Raw genomic sequence first — 15,183 nt, 5'->3', positions numbered from 1 at the left:
GATCACTCTGCCACTGGCCAGAGACAAAAACTAGATCTAGTGTGTGTCCACCCGTGTGGGTGGGGGTCTGAATTAACTGGGTCAAGTCCAAGGCCGTCATGGAAGCCAAGAACTCCTGAGCTGCCGCCGACGTCTCGCCCGCTGATGGAAGGTTGAAGTCCCCCAAGACCATAAGTCTGGGGGTTCCCACCGCCACCCCTGGATACCTAATATTTAAAAATTTCTCTGAAAAAGTACCCTTACAACAAATGTGTTTCTATGTTAGTGAATTGCCGTAACATAATCTGGGCAGAGCATAATACCAGATTTATTCTGTTCTCATTCAAATAAATGGCTGAGGCTTACCAACCAAACAAAAAAAAAGCTGGAATGCAATGGGTTCTCTAGCAGATAACATTCTGGCAGAGTTAATACTTCTATGTATTAGTGCTTCTATAAAAAGAACAGGCTGATTTTTCCCCCTTTTGCTCTAAAATTCCTATCATGCTTAAATTAAACTGAAAAGATTGATATTCTAACATTACATTAGTTATAGAATTAGCTGTGAAACTTCCCCAGCCCTCCAGTCGACATAACCCTGTTGGGTTGTTTAATTTTGTAGTTACAGGATGAACATTACTTTAGTTATCTTATATCTCCCCCCTCCAGCCTCCAATAGTACCATTGAAGTTATGAACATATGTGAAAGCAGAATAAAAATTAATTACTTATTTCTGGTTTAGTGGTTATCTGGATATTAAAACTGCATGGCATGTCAGAATATGCCAGCGCCCCTCTGACTATCATACTGTCTTGGCTGACACTCACTTCTCTTTTCAATACTTTTTATGACTACATTTAAATGAGAGATTTTTGAATAAATTGTTTTTACAAATCTTGAAAATTGTGGATTGATCCATGTAGATTAAAATACATTTAGGAGATTTTATGCAATGAATTCCAAATGTGACTTTGGGGTTTTATTGTTGTGAACTTAAGTGAGGATCAGGCCTGTTCAATTATATCTACCTATATACTACTAAAACTCTCCTGTCTGTCTGTCTGTAACCTTCACTTACCTGAAATGGTGCATCATAGGGCAACAGTTTTTGAATCATAGTGTCTCAAACTTAAAACTGAGTGGTGGTGGAGTGGTTAGAATTCAGTATTGCAGGCTAATTCTGCTGGCGGCCAGCAGTTTGGCAGTTAGATTCTCACCGGGTCAAGGTTGACTCAGCCTTCCATCCTTCCGAGGTCAGTAAAATGAGGACCAAGATTGTTGGGGGGGCAATATGCTGACTCTGTAAAGCGCTTAGAGAGGGCTATAAAGCACTGTGAAGCGATATGTAAGTCTAAGTGCTATTGCTATTGTTAAAAGAATGCATACAGAATCTAGGACCCATTACTCCCGTGGAATTGAAATTTCAAAGATCTTCAGACCAGTTGCATTTGCAAACCTGTGACAACTGCAGTACTGCCATAGTTAGCTAACCAACCATGATCACATGTTTGTGATTTCCGACATTTCCTGCCAGCTTCTCACGACAATGCTTTAAAAATGTTTTTTTTTTTTTGCCCTGTTCCTGGTCCAATGGGTCATCTAGTTTAGACTATGCACAGTGCTTTTGGAATTCAGTTTAAATTAAGAGAAAGAAGCAATAAAGGAAGGAAATTAAACAGACTTACGGGTAGTTGGAGTAACAATTCAGTAAATTTGTTTTTGAAAGCTTTTAGCTATAATAGTAATGCAGACAATATAGGAAGCACTTACTACTCTTTCTTGTGTTATGTTTTTTATTTCCCAGAGGGCAGAAGGCAGCAGGTTTTTTATTGGAGTCCAGCTGGTCTCTCTGTTGGACACGGTGCTCTCACTTCCTGAAGGTGCTGAAACTGATCTCCTCCAGCACTCAGACAGGTGAGATGTGATAAAGGTCACATAAAGGTATCTCTCTGTAGAGGTAGCCCTCGATTTACAATATAATCAAGCTTGGCATTACAGTTCTAAGTCAGTATGATCGTCAACTGGATCACCATGTAACCACACCCATTTTGGGGGGATGGTGGTTGTTAAGTGAATACCATGTTTATTAAGCCAATCCATTTTATCCAATGGGCATTTTTTTGCTGGAAACCAGAAATAAAGGCCAGAAATTGACAAAAAATATAGGAAATCATGATCACGTGATCCTGGGACGCTGGAAATGACTATAAAGGTGAGTGGTTCCCAAATGCCCGAAATGCGATCATGTGACTTGCAGTGGAACGTGTGGCCATTGGAACTTGGAAATCGGGCTGTAAGTACCTTTTGGGGGTAACTTTGAACAGTTGCTAAGCAATTGGTCATTAAGAAAGGGCTACTTGTAATGGGCTATGAAAATAACTGAGGAACAGAACTAAGAGCCGCAGCAAAAGTAACTGTCAGATTTTAAAAAAAGTGAATGTCAAGCAAGAGTGGAATTTGAAAAAAATGTTTCCGACTTGATTCTCCATAGTTCTCTTTAGGCTAGACAGGCAGTGGGAGGCACATTCAGGGTTGCAAAGTTTGATTAATCCAATCCTATAATGAAAAATTAGTTTTAGTATTCATAACTTTGGTGTTTAGGTCTGTTGTATCTTGAAGGGCTGACATTCTCTGAGGTATTTCATTAAAGTTCTTACAATTTGTTAACAAAATTAACTTTCTAAGAGTTATTTTGCTTATTTGAGGTTTCCATTGGAATTTATAAGCAACTTAATGCGTTCCTGATAACAAAAGGCACTATTAAATCAAAAAGATAATCTGTTAAAAATCTGTTTGTGGAAGAATTGATTCACTAATTCAGATAGGTCATTTTGCTTTTGCCAGTCACTTAATCTCAACATTTATTAAGATGCTAACTATGAAGCTGTTCAAATGTGTTGCAGATATAATACTGTACATTATTGATATAAGTTTAACAACAAGCATGAAACATAAGTTATTTGTTGGAACTCAACATAAGCTCAACATTTGCCAGTATTTTTATTAATGGTGAAAAATAGAGGCAGGGTACAAGGCTACTAGGTAAGCTGAAAATTTTTTCCCAGTAGAGTAGTAAAGATCAAAATGTTGTTACTGTTATTGGTCAGTAGTAATAAATACAACATCTGGAGGAATATACATTGCCATTTATGCAATGGAAATATTAAGGATCCTTTGTAATCCTGTAATTTTTCTGTGTCTGATGAAAAAAATACGGAATTGGAAATAGTTGTCATAAATGAATATATCAGTGCTTGAGGAATATTTTATGAAGCTGATTATTTAACATTTCTGATTTTCAGGATAATGGCCTCACTGAATTTGCTGAGATATTTACTTATTAAGGATAATGAAGATGTCAATAAGGTATTTTTTTTTTAAGAAAAAATTTCTTCTGTAATGATTGTATGAAAAAAATTACATGAGAGAGAATGATAGATTGTGTCATTGTAGACCTTTAAAAATGGTACAACTGAAATAATATTGAAATATTGGATGAGTCTTGACTTTATTAATCAATTTTAAAAACTGCTCCTCTCCCTCACAGAGGGTCTCTGGGTGGTGTACAAGTAAAATATAAAAACATAAAAACTGTATATAAAATTATATTAAAAGGCAAAAATACTTAATCTTCAGAATTAAAAAAACAGGGAGAGGGTCTTCAGGACGCTTGCCAGCTCCACTGCTCTGTGGTCCTATGGGAGCCCCAAGCAAGGGGGCAGAGATTTTTCCTTTGATTTGCATGTTTTAGAAATTCAAATTAGAATTTGTATTTGTATTTTTTGAATAGCAACAAATATAACAATACCTTTGAGTGATCCAATTAGTAGCTAGGTGCAAAAGTAACATCTTAAAATCTTTCTGCAATTTGAATCTCGTGTAACAATGTATGTGCCTGCTTTTTTATATATATAAAAGATATTTCTTTATACAGCTAGAAGGGAATGTTATATATTTTTCTCCTGTCTGTGTATGGGGAAAAACAGCAATTGGAACAGTTTATTCATGCAAACTTTATTTTGAATCAATAATTTTAAGTCCCATGGAAAATGCTGAAGAACTTTGACTTTCTGACTCCTATTGCAACTTCATTCTCTAAATAAGATCAGGTTGAACTGAATTCTCGTTTATTAGTATAATTTGCTAAAGAGACTCTATCTGGTGCAGTGATTTAAGACACCAGGCTAAAATCTGGGAGATTGTGAGTTCTAGTCCCTCCTTAGGCACAAAGCCAGCTGCGTAACCTTGGACCAGTCACTCATTCTCAGTCCTAGGAATCTTAGCTTCCAAAATCTTGCCAAGAAAACAGCAGGGACTTATCCAAGCATTTGCCAAGAGTCAGCTATGAGCCTTTTTGAGCATCTGCCCTGCTTTCTTCTGAGAATCTTTATAGCTGTTCTTAACATATCCTCTCTTAGGTAAGATGTAGAATTGAGGATGCCTCAAGACAAGAAGAAGGGTAAATTTAGCTTTTCAAGTCAGTCAAGGGAAAGAAGAAAGAGGAGAGCAAAGGACCCAGGTCACAGCAATATAATTGCTGTTGGTAAATTATGCTTTACCAAACAATCCTCCAGAGCTAAATCTGTTCTGCTGGAGGGTTGATAGCTGTCAGGAGCCTTTTTCAGAGTTCAAGTCTGCCCCAGCACATATTTTATGCCTCTCAAGCACCAAGCAGGATATTGCCTCCATTTCTGGATTATTTGTTACTCTTTTGTACATTCATCTCCTTTTTTTTTTTCAAGCTTTGCTCTCTGACCTGATTTTCAAATGTGCTTCTTTCTGTAACTAGTCAGTCAACATAAACCAATCATGCAAGCTATCTGACATCCCTAGTCTATTAAAAACAAATTACTGTAATTGCCCTGAAGTAATGTTGATTACTGAAGTGTACAACCTTGCATTCTGGTTCTAGCTATATATACTAAGAAATAAAAGCTGCCTTGAATTGGATGCTTCCAAGTTTACTTCATCGGTTAGGCATGGTTCAGTTTCACTTGAAAACTCTGGGATTCTAATGCAACATTATTTGCTTAATGTTTCATTTCAGTAGCACATGCTGGATAGCATGTGTCTACTAGAAAATTAATCTCATTTTTATTTGGAAAACTGGAAAAAAAAAAAGAATGCCAAACTTCATCCCAATGGGATTGGGTCTGAGCAGGTTTGCTGGCTCCAGCTGCCTATTCAGCCTGTGTACAGCAGCAATACTTCTCTCTCTTTCCCTCCAGCTGCCATAATTTTGATTGAAGGGCTTATATATTGCGCTCATAAGAAGCCTCCATTGCTCTTCTTTGCTGTCCTCAGATAGAATATATCGAAGACATGGAGCTTCTCTACCTATAGTCAAAAATAAATATAAGGCCCCTATGGGAGCCATGCTGGCCCCATAAGCAGTGAGGAACAGTCACCACCCACCAAACTGCCAGTGGGTGATGGTGTTGTTCCCATCTGATATACATCCCCTAAATCAGGGGTAGTCAACCTTGGCTCTTTTATGACTCGTGGACTTCAACTCCCAGAATTCCTGAGCCAGCTAAGCTGGCTCAGGAATTCTGGGAATTGAAGTCCACGAGTCATAAAAGAGCCAAGGTTGACTACCCCTGCCCTAAATAGATGTAAGGCTTGCTTAGTGGTAGTTTTATCACTGGGAATAATTCTGGGAATAAAGGGAATTTTCTAGTAAGAGTTTCTGGAGATTCCTAAATCCTCAGAGCAGAATGATCCAGAAGAAAAGGGGTGACAGAGACATTTTTAAAAAATTTTTTTTTAAATTAATTCAATTAAAATGTTTTTTCTTAGTCTCAGAAGTCAAGGAAAATAATTTAATATGATTTCTCTTCTGATTAGTTTTCACATATTTACAAATAAAGCATAGTAGGTAAATGGTTTTGTGTTTTTTTTTGTATTTCTATGTACAGTGGGGGGGGGATTATTTGATCCCCTGCTGATTTTGTACGTTTGCCCACTGACAAAGAAATGATCAATCTACAATTTTAATGGTAGGTTTATTTTAACAGTGAGAGACAGAATAACAATAAAAAAAACTCCAGAAAAATGCATTTCAAAAAAGTTATAAATTGATTTGCATTTTAATGAGTGAAATAAGTATTTGATCCCTTCGCAAAACATGACTTAGTACTTGGTGGCAAAACCCTTGTTGGCAATCACAGAGGTCAGAGAACAGTTGGTGCGATTATTCGCAAATGGAAGAAACACAAAATAACTGTCAATCTCCCTCGGCCTGGGACTCCATGCAAGATCTCACTTCGTGGTGTTTCAGTGATCATGAGAATGGTGAGGAATCAGCTGAGAACTACATGGGAGGATCTTGTCAATGATCTCAAGGTAGCTGAGACCATAGTCACCAAGAAAACAATTGGTAATACCCTACACCGTGAAGGACTGAAATCCTGTAGCGCCCACAAGGTCCCCTGCTCAAGAAAGCACATGTACAGGCCCCTCTGAAGTTTGCCAATAAACATCTGAATGATTCAGAGGAGAACTGGCTGGAAATGTTATGGTCAGATGAGATCAAAATCGAGCTCAACTCGCTGTGTTTGGAGGAGAAGGAATGCTGCCTATGACTCCCAACAAACATCCCCACTGTCAAACATGAATGTGGAAACATTATGCTTTGGGGGTGTTTTTCTGCTAAGGGGACAGGACAACTTCACCGCATCAAAGGGACAATGGACGGGGCCATGTACTGTCAAATCTTGGGTGAGAACCACCTTCCCTCAGCCAGGGCATTGAAAATGGGTCGTGGATGGGTATTCCAGCATGGCAATGACCTAAAACACACAACAAAGGAGTGGCTCAAGAAATAGTACATTAAAGTCCTGGAGTGGCCTAGCCAGTCTCCAGACCTTAATCCCATAGAAAATCTGTGGAGGGAGCTGAAGGTTTGAGCTGCCAAACGTCAGCCTCGAACCCTTAATGACTTGAAGAGGATCTGCAAAGAGGACTGGGACAAAATCCCTCCTGAGGTGTGTGCAAACCTGGTGGCCAATTACAGGAAATGTCTGACCTCTGTGATTGCCAACAAGGGTTCCCATCAAGTACTAAATCATGTTTTGCGAAGGGATCAAATACTTATTTCACTCATTAAAATGCAAATCAATTTATAAATTTTTTGAAATGCGTTTTTCTGGAATAACCTACCATTAAAATTATAAACTGATCATTTCTTTGTCAGTGGGCAAACGTATAAAATCAGCAGGGGATCAAATATTTTTTTCCCCCACTGTTTAAGTTACTTCAATATTTTTATATGACATCTTTCGGTGGCTTGACACAACTGCATTAGCAAGTCCATCTTGCATCAGTTTTTTTTATAATGATGCTTATCCAGCTTAATATTCAGTGGTTGTCGCAGCTTTTCATAATGATTGATATAATTTTTTTTTCAAGTTTCTGTCCTTATGCAGCTGATATGATGGGCAAATGGTTTGTGGTAATCAAGGGAACAATTTATATTAAAATTTTGAAACTAACTTTGATCAGATTTTTTCCCCTAATGTATTCTAGGTTCATGCTGTTTAGCTATTATTCATTAATCATGGGAAAACAATTGTAAATTTAGTTCTTTGCCAAGTTCAGTCTGAGGAAAGGGGTACTTATTCCAAAACCACCAACGAGTTCTATATCAACTTGAGGCTGAACATCTAATTAACTAGGAAATGGCAGGTTAATACTGCATAGACACACAAAAAAGGGGAACTTGTCACTAAAGTAATGTGCATTCTGTTGCACTATGCATTTTTCCTCTTAATGCATGTATAATAAAACATGCTTGGAGTTTGCTTTGAAATACAACATTTATAAAGTTTTTTCCTTAACTTGACATAATTTCAAGAATGGAAAATCACAAATGATGTGATTTTAAGGAGCAGCTGTAGTTTGTTTATGCCATAAAACTTCCTGTGTTACAGGATTATAAGATTTTATGGGCAGTTTTATGCACTAAGACATGGTTTAATGACATTCAGACCATTTTCTAAATTGGGGACCAATCATTTACAGCCCTAAAGCAGTATTTTCTGTTGACTTATTTCTCACTAAGGCATCAATAAAATAATAATGCAATACAGTAAATTACATGTAACTCCTGTTTCTTCTACTTGCCCCCCCCCACCCCAAAAAGCTGGTCCAAATGCTTGGGGCAAATGCTATTACATGCTGCACATTTCTGTTCTGTTAATCATCCAGGTCAGTGATCTGACAAGAGCTCAACATGTCTCTTGTTGTTACTTTATCAGAAGTAACAAAATAAGTATTACAAACTTTAGCTATTACTCCCAATTGGAATCTTTTCTTCTATATTTATATCTTCATTTCTATTTAAACAGATTCCCCCCATTTCCTATCTTTAGTTTATCAAAGTCCAGTCCCAATCAGAAAAACCATTAAACGTAATCATAAACCTAATCAACTAGATCAGTTTTGCAATCTTTCTTCTTTCTCTCAACAGTTTCTAAATTCCTCTTAGAAAGTTCTAACATATGTTTTCTCGTACTCTTTGTCTCTTCTCACCTTTGTCAAGTCCCTTTTATAATGCCAGTGTGGCAACTGCAACAAATCTCTATTGTAAATGAAATAAAACAAAATTATCCCATTGCTGTTATAACTTATTATTTGTATAACTTTTAACTGTTTAAATCTTTATCCAATTTAATTTGTAAATCCATTATTTCCTTCTCTTTCTTGTAGGCTACAATTTTTAAGTCCACCTGTAAAACAATTTCAGTTTTATTCAGTGGAATTTGTTCCTCTTCAAGAACATCTTCTGATTGCATTATAGAGTTAAATAACTCAAAAGAGCTACTGTACACCCATTCAGTAAACATTTCTTTTAGGGTAGCTATTTGTTGCCCTCTAGTATCCAACCTTCAAGGCATCATATCAGCTTCCCAATAAAAACAAGGGAATTTCCCCAGGAGAAAGGATCCTTTAAATTAACTTCAAAGTCTTAAGTTCATTTGAGCCCTTAATCTGTTTACAACTTTCTAAGGCCAATAGTAATCTTTGGTAATCTCCCTTTTGCTATATATTCAGAATAGACTTTTGCTGATTAATATGAAAAAAATGAGCTTTTAGAGATGAGCTTCTAGAGAATGAAATGAGGTATGTAATAAAGAGGCAGTTTGGTTGTATTTTAAGAGATAGTGATAAGTTGTTAATGTTGATTGTACTCTCTGGGAATTAAGGAGGAGGCTTTATCTTTTCTCCTTTTTGCTCTTTTTTCTGAACTTTTCAATTTTTATTTAATGTTTCTGTATTATGTACTCAAATTAGTTTTATCTGTAGTTAATATAATCTTTAATAAAATAAAATTTCTTTCTGGAATATCTGTTTTATTACATGAATGTAGCACATTCTGTGATTAGGGGAGTTACATTCAGCTTAATGAGTCACAGTTCTCCAGGTCTGATGTAGAGGACATGTCAAAAACTCTGAGAAGATAATCTGAAGTTTAGTTATGAGTAAAAATAAACGTTATATTATAACACTGGATTAACGGATTAAAATGCAGTTTAGCAGTGCAGGTTATGTCTTAAATCATTTTCTTTTTAAAACCAGCAAATCATGTCATTGAAGGAAATGTTTATTAAGACTTTACTGTAAGTTATAGTGCCACTAATCGTATTTAATATTTTCTGTTTTCCTGAGACTTGTGTATGGACAGAACTTTACAAGATAGAGAGATATTTCTTGAAGCCTTTACACACTGGACTTAACATGTCAAGAGCACACTATGAAGCAGAAATAAAGCGGAAGAAAGAAAACAAAAGAGGTTAGTTAATGTCATTATTTTATGCATGTCTTAGTTTTCACAGGCACAAAGGAACGCTGCAGTTTAGACTAAGATATCTGGACTGTGTGAAATGTAAGTAACAAATGGAGCAATAGATCTATTTAAGGAGAATATATGAAATTTCTCCTCACCATATTCCATATGTAAATAGAGATGGCCAAAACCTCAAAGGGATCTTGATCTAAGAATGGAATTTAGGTTTGAACCGGAGACCTTTGGACCTTAACGGATATGTCATTAAATGTGACCTTTCACTATAAGACGGAACTATTTTTTTCCATTACAAAGAGCAGGAATCTGTGACTTTTAAAAAATTTAGTTCAAAATAATTATGTATATTTTCGTGAGTTGGCTATTTTAGCCAACTAGTTGTTATTAGATATATAAATTGGAAGTCTAGTGTTAAATTCTATTAATGGTCAATTATGCAATATAAAGAGTAAAATACATTTTCTGGATGGGAAAGAGATATTTTGTGTTTTGCATAATTATAGGTTGACTTCAGCATGACAAAATTGTTAATCCCCAGTAACCCTGTAGAACAGAAAGAATTTATAATTTTGGTTATTATCTCAATACCTTTAACCTGTTCACTGTGTGGAGGTTCACTTGGATACCAGTTTTTGTTTCCTTTTGGGCATGTATATTCCAAATTTGTATTAAAGTATCCAGTATAATGTTGGGTAGTGCCTTTGAGTCAGTGTGGATTCTGCAAGTCACTGAAGTTTTCTTTGCAAGGATAACTGTTAATATTTTAGATAGCAAAAACAATTAATTCAGTGTCAGATGTAATAAAAACACCAACTGCTCACCGGAAACAACAATAATGCAATTAATACCTGGAGCATATAATGCTAAGATAACAGCCATCAGTGAAGATTCTAATGCTTGGAAAGTACTAAAAACAATCTATAGAGTCAGCAGCTAATGAATAACAAATTTAATAAATTAAGTTAAATAGAGGCTGACAGAAAACAAGGAGGAGGGTTAGTTACTCTCATTGAAGACACAAGTGTAAATTTACAAGGACTCAAAGAAACTGTTACACATACTCCCAGGAAAACATTGTGCAAAAGAGTTATAGATAAATGATCAACTGAACAAAAATGTAAAAAATAGCATGCACGTACAATCATTGGTTTACACTTGCCTTTATTTTGTACAATTCAAGATGATGTACATAATAAATGCCCCAGAGTTACCTGATCAACTTCCATGCCAAAAGGAGCACTTACAATCTCCCATCATCACACCAAACAACTTGCCATCCAGATTCAATTGAGATGGGTGGCTATAGAAACTGAATGAATGAATGAATGAAAACTAGCTCTATGTTAAGAGTTGTCCTCTAAGAAATGCCAGGTAAAGTTGACTGCAGGGGATACTTAAATATAGTGAGTTTCAAGCCAAAGTGAAGGTACAGGGAGTTATATATTAATAACCTTTATTCTTTTCCATAGCACGGCCTCGCAGTTCTAAAAAGACTTGTGCTCAGTTGGTAGCTGAAGCAAAGATGTCAGGAATTACAAAGGACATGGAGCTTCAAGTGAGTAATTTGTTTTTAGGGAAACTACTAAAATGTGTGTGTCCTTTTACTTAAGGATTTGATACATCAGTATTCCCAAGATACTTCTAAATTTGTAATGTCAATCTGTTTCAGGCTCTTCACTCTGCACTTTTCACATTTGATTTAATGGAAAGTGTTCTGGCAAGGGTAGAAGAACTCATTGAAAACAAAGGCTGCAACTGAAGAAACCACTGGAGTCAAATAAAATCTTTATTTCAGTATTTCACTTGTTAAGTCGGACTGACCAAAATATAACATGCCAATTGTTTAAAAAATGCAAAATAATAATTATTACAGACTTCTAGAGAGGTTTTAGAATATATCTTTCCTCCTAAACCTTCAGACGTTAGTCCCAGGATTATATTGTGCTCTTGTTATATTTTGAATGTCAGAACCGCAGGTATCTATCACCATGCAGTTTCACACTAACGTTTTATGTAACACTACCTATTTATAAAGGCATACTATGAAATAAAGTACCAATATAAAAGTAAGCAAAAAGTACAAAAGGTATTACTTGGTACAATCAGTTTTATTCACAAGATTTATGATTAGACGGATTACTAAAAATTGAGGGAAACTATTGTTCTGCTTGAATCCCATAAAAATCAGATGCAGAGAATTGGTGAGATCCTCCAGGGCAGTTTGAGAAACACAATGGAAGGGGTGGAAGATAATTGGCAAAAGTTGTTTACTTTCTCTTGACCCTTCCCCTTCTAGCCGCAAGTCTCAGTTAGATTGTAATTTGTTCTATGAATAGTAGGACTTTCTCTATTAACAGAATCCAGCTGGTTCTGGATTTAATCCTATAGAATTAAGTCTCATACTAGTGAATAAATTGACAAAAGCTGCTTATAATTTAATTCCTATCTTTGTCACAGGCTTATTATATACAGATGTGTTGGAAAGATTATTCTTATTACATAAATTTCAATCTGTACGATACAAATCCCCATTGTATAGTAATACAAAGAGAAGAAAAATAACAACATTGCTAAAATACAGAATAAGAATTATCAAAAAGCAAAAATAGAAGTGAGTAAACTATTGTGATGTAAAACTCTAAATTTAGAATCATGTCTATTAATTGCTCTTTTTGAATAATGACCATTCCCCCCCAAACTTAATTAGAAGGTATTGATATTCTTATTTACAAGTTGTGGTTTATATCTGTCCTTCTTTTGTTTATTGAAAGGAAAGTATATAAAGATAACGTTCCTTTCTTTGTACCGGAGATTAAACATCTAATTACAGAGAATTTTTTATTCTGAATATATCTGTTAAAGTGTATTTTCAGACAGGTGTTCTGATTTTTTTTGTGGGTATGTTTTTTAAAGCAGAAAATAAAGGTCAATTTTTTTAACAGTTTGGATGGTGTTTAACTTCAGTGCAGTTGATTGTGATGAAGCATTTTCCAAACAGGGCTTTGTTCTATAATCTGTGTCTTTGCCATTAGCATTCTGTAGTGAACATTGTCCAGATAGGGTTTTGAATAAGTCTTCCAGTAAGAGAGAAATACAATAGGTTATGATAATCATTTATGTATTATGTCATAACAGTTGAGAAGGATTGGAGGATTTTACCATCCAATATCCAAGCAAAAGTTCTATAAGTGCCATTTTCTCAAGTGGTTGAACTCTCAGGCTTAATTCTGATTTTATAATAATGTGATCTAAACAGAAATAATTCAATACTATCTGCTCTTAAAAGCATATATTAAAATATCCTTGTAACAAAAAGCAGTTTTGAAATTGGAAATCTACTGTGGCGGCATCGTGCAGTTACTTTCAAGACACTGTACAACAAATGAATCTGTTTGAGTGCAAATATTTATATTTACTTATTAATGTAAAAACAAAATTCTTAAAATACAAATTCTGCACTTACCTTTGCTATGGTCAACATTAATTTAACACCTTCAGCAGTATTATGGATTGGAACTATGCGTAAATTGCTGCCTAAAAATCTTAAGCAGAGAATTTTTATAAATATCCATTTGTACTTTAAACTTGTTAGTGCAGATAAAAATAATATACAATTACATAAATGTATATGATAGTAACATTTAGCTACTCATTCATATTTCTTGGCTAAGACAGTGGGAAATAGATATATAAATGTTTAAGATGAGAAGTAGGCTACTTTACTGTTAATAAATGGAACACTAGTCCACATATCTCCATTTTAGAATAGAAAATACCACCATGTTGGAAAGCTGAAAGGTATACTTGCACTTTAACCCATAACTATTCTACGGGGGGGGGGGGGAATTGTGCCCATCCTCTCCTAGATCTTTGATATAAGATCCTTTTGAGTTGTGATGTGAAAAATTAAACATACTTATTCATGCAAAAAATGTTATATTGTTGGATTGTATGCCTCTGGCAGTGTTGAAGGTTAGCCTATGCTCTAGCCCCATTGGTGTCAGATGATGAGTTAGAACTCATAGCTTAGTACCTTCTTGGACCAGTGCATCACAGAAGACGTAGTCTTCCATTTTTTCAGGATAAATATTATCTGAACATTATTATTTTCCCTGAATATGTACCACTCCTTTTGCTATTATTGGCCTTGTACTTGGTGTTAGTAACAAATATGGACACCAATCTTTCACAATTATTTATGAGTTATACTGTAAAGCAAAGATTTCCAATCTTGGCAACTTGTGGACTTCAACTCCCAGAAATCTGAGGGTTGTAGTCCACAAGTCTTAAAAGTTGCCAAGGTTAGAGATCCATGCTGTATAACATAGTCACCCACTCTCTTTCTTCCCTCCTAAAGCAAATAGAGGATAAGCATAACTAGCTGCATGTTCACCTATGAGTTGTGGTCTCCTTTGCTGCTTCTTTGTTATCTTCCCTCTACTGAAACAATGTTAAATCTAGCAAACCGTATTGTTTTGGTTATGTTATTCTGTAACAAGCTATGTACTTTGATGACACTATAGAATTACATTTTGTTTCTTGAGATAACAATGCATTCTATAAGAGGAACCATAATTAAGAACCAAGTGCAAGGATGTCATGGTTTTACAATAGTTGAAGCTTCAACATTTCTAAATAAAGGGATCAGGAAATGAAAATAAAATGGAATTTTAAGTAGACTGTCCCTTAACATCTGCCAATCACAATACTAGAGAGATAATAAAATGAAGGTTACACCTAATATGATAAAAAAAAATGCCAAGTTGACAAGTATACAAAAATAAATTCCTTATACATATTTGTATTATCTCTGCTAGGGCCAGTCTTCTATGCACTAGTATTTACTCAAGAATATACAGTACATCCTACTTTTCATCCACTATAATATCAGGCTAGTTAGTTTGATCTGATGTAGATCAATTTAAATATTTCTGTGTTGCTTTTCAGCTGTGAAACTCACAGCTGTTTTATAACAGTAGATTAAGCCCTGGAAAACCTTGAGTGTATTTGAACTGTTTTATGAACTACATTTGCATGTCTAATTGCTTCCATTCCAACAAAAATACAGAAATGCCAGCTGCTACAGTTAAAATGGTGATTGGTGATTGTACTCTTGCTAGCATAGAACCATGATTGGAGGCTGAAATTGGGGGAAGATTGGTCTGGTTCTGCTGGCTATGTACATATGAAATTTTTCTCATCCTTTCCTCTGCCTTTCCATATTCCTTATCCTAAACTAGAACTAAACAACTAATAAATTATATTTGCTCCCTTCTGGAAGGAATTGCATTCTTTATTTTCACAAATGATGTCTATACATTAGTATTTTTGAATTCCCTAAGAAATATAGCCGTTGCTGTAATATAATTTGCTAGCTGCTAACTTAATTTTAAAAAAA

The 15,183-nt window shown here is 35.3% G+C and overlaps 2 protein-coding genes across 2 annotated transcripts in view; one reads left to right on the top strand and one right to left on the bottom strand.

Annotated features, from left to right (window-relative positions):
* GLMN (glomulin, FKBP associated protein) overlaps positions 1-12,705 on the top strand; it is a 29,989-nt gene extending 17,284 nt beyond the window's left edge. Inside the window, exons 12-16 of the mRNA XM_015819051.1 lie at positions 1,785-1,894; positions 3,283-3,346; positions 9,650-9,773; positions 11,255-11,340; positions 11,455-12,705. Coding sequence (XP_015674537.1) covers positions 1,785-1,894; positions 3,283-3,346; positions 9,650-9,773; positions 11,255-11,340; positions 11,455-11,544 — 474 coding nt within the window. The 3' untranslated portion in view covers positions 11,545-12,705. The remainder of the gene's footprint in view (positions 1-1,784; positions 1,895-3,282; positions 3,347-9,649; positions 9,774-11,254; positions 11,341-11,454) is intronic.
* Positions 12,706-12,712: 7 nt separating this feature from the next.
* The window catches only part of CUNH1orf146 (chromosome unknown C1orf146 homolog), an 8,618-nt gene continuing 6,147 nt past the window's right edge, over positions 12,713-15,183 (bottom strand). Inside the window, exons 4-5 of the mRNA XM_015819052.1 lie at positions 13,249-13,327; positions 12,713-12,859 (exon numbers count right to left, since the gene is read on the bottom strand). Of these exons, the coding sequence (XP_015674538.1) occupies positions 12,746-12,859; positions 13,249-13,327 (193 nt within the window). The 3' untranslated portion in view covers positions 12,713-12,745. The remainder of the gene's footprint in view (positions 12,860-13,248; positions 13,328-15,183) is intronic.

This window comes from Protobothrops mucrosquamatus, unplaced genomic scaffold (assembly GCF_001527695.2).
Source record: "Protobothrops mucrosquamatus isolate PMUCROS unplaced genomic scaffold, P.Mucros_1.0 scaffold854, whole genome shotgun sequence".
Lineage (NCBI taxonomy): Eukaryota > Metazoa > Chordata > Lepidosauria > Squamata > Viperidae > Protobothrops > Protobothrops mucrosquamatus.
Note: the sequence above shows the minus strand (reverse complement) of the source record. Positions and strands in the feature narration are given on the sequence as shown.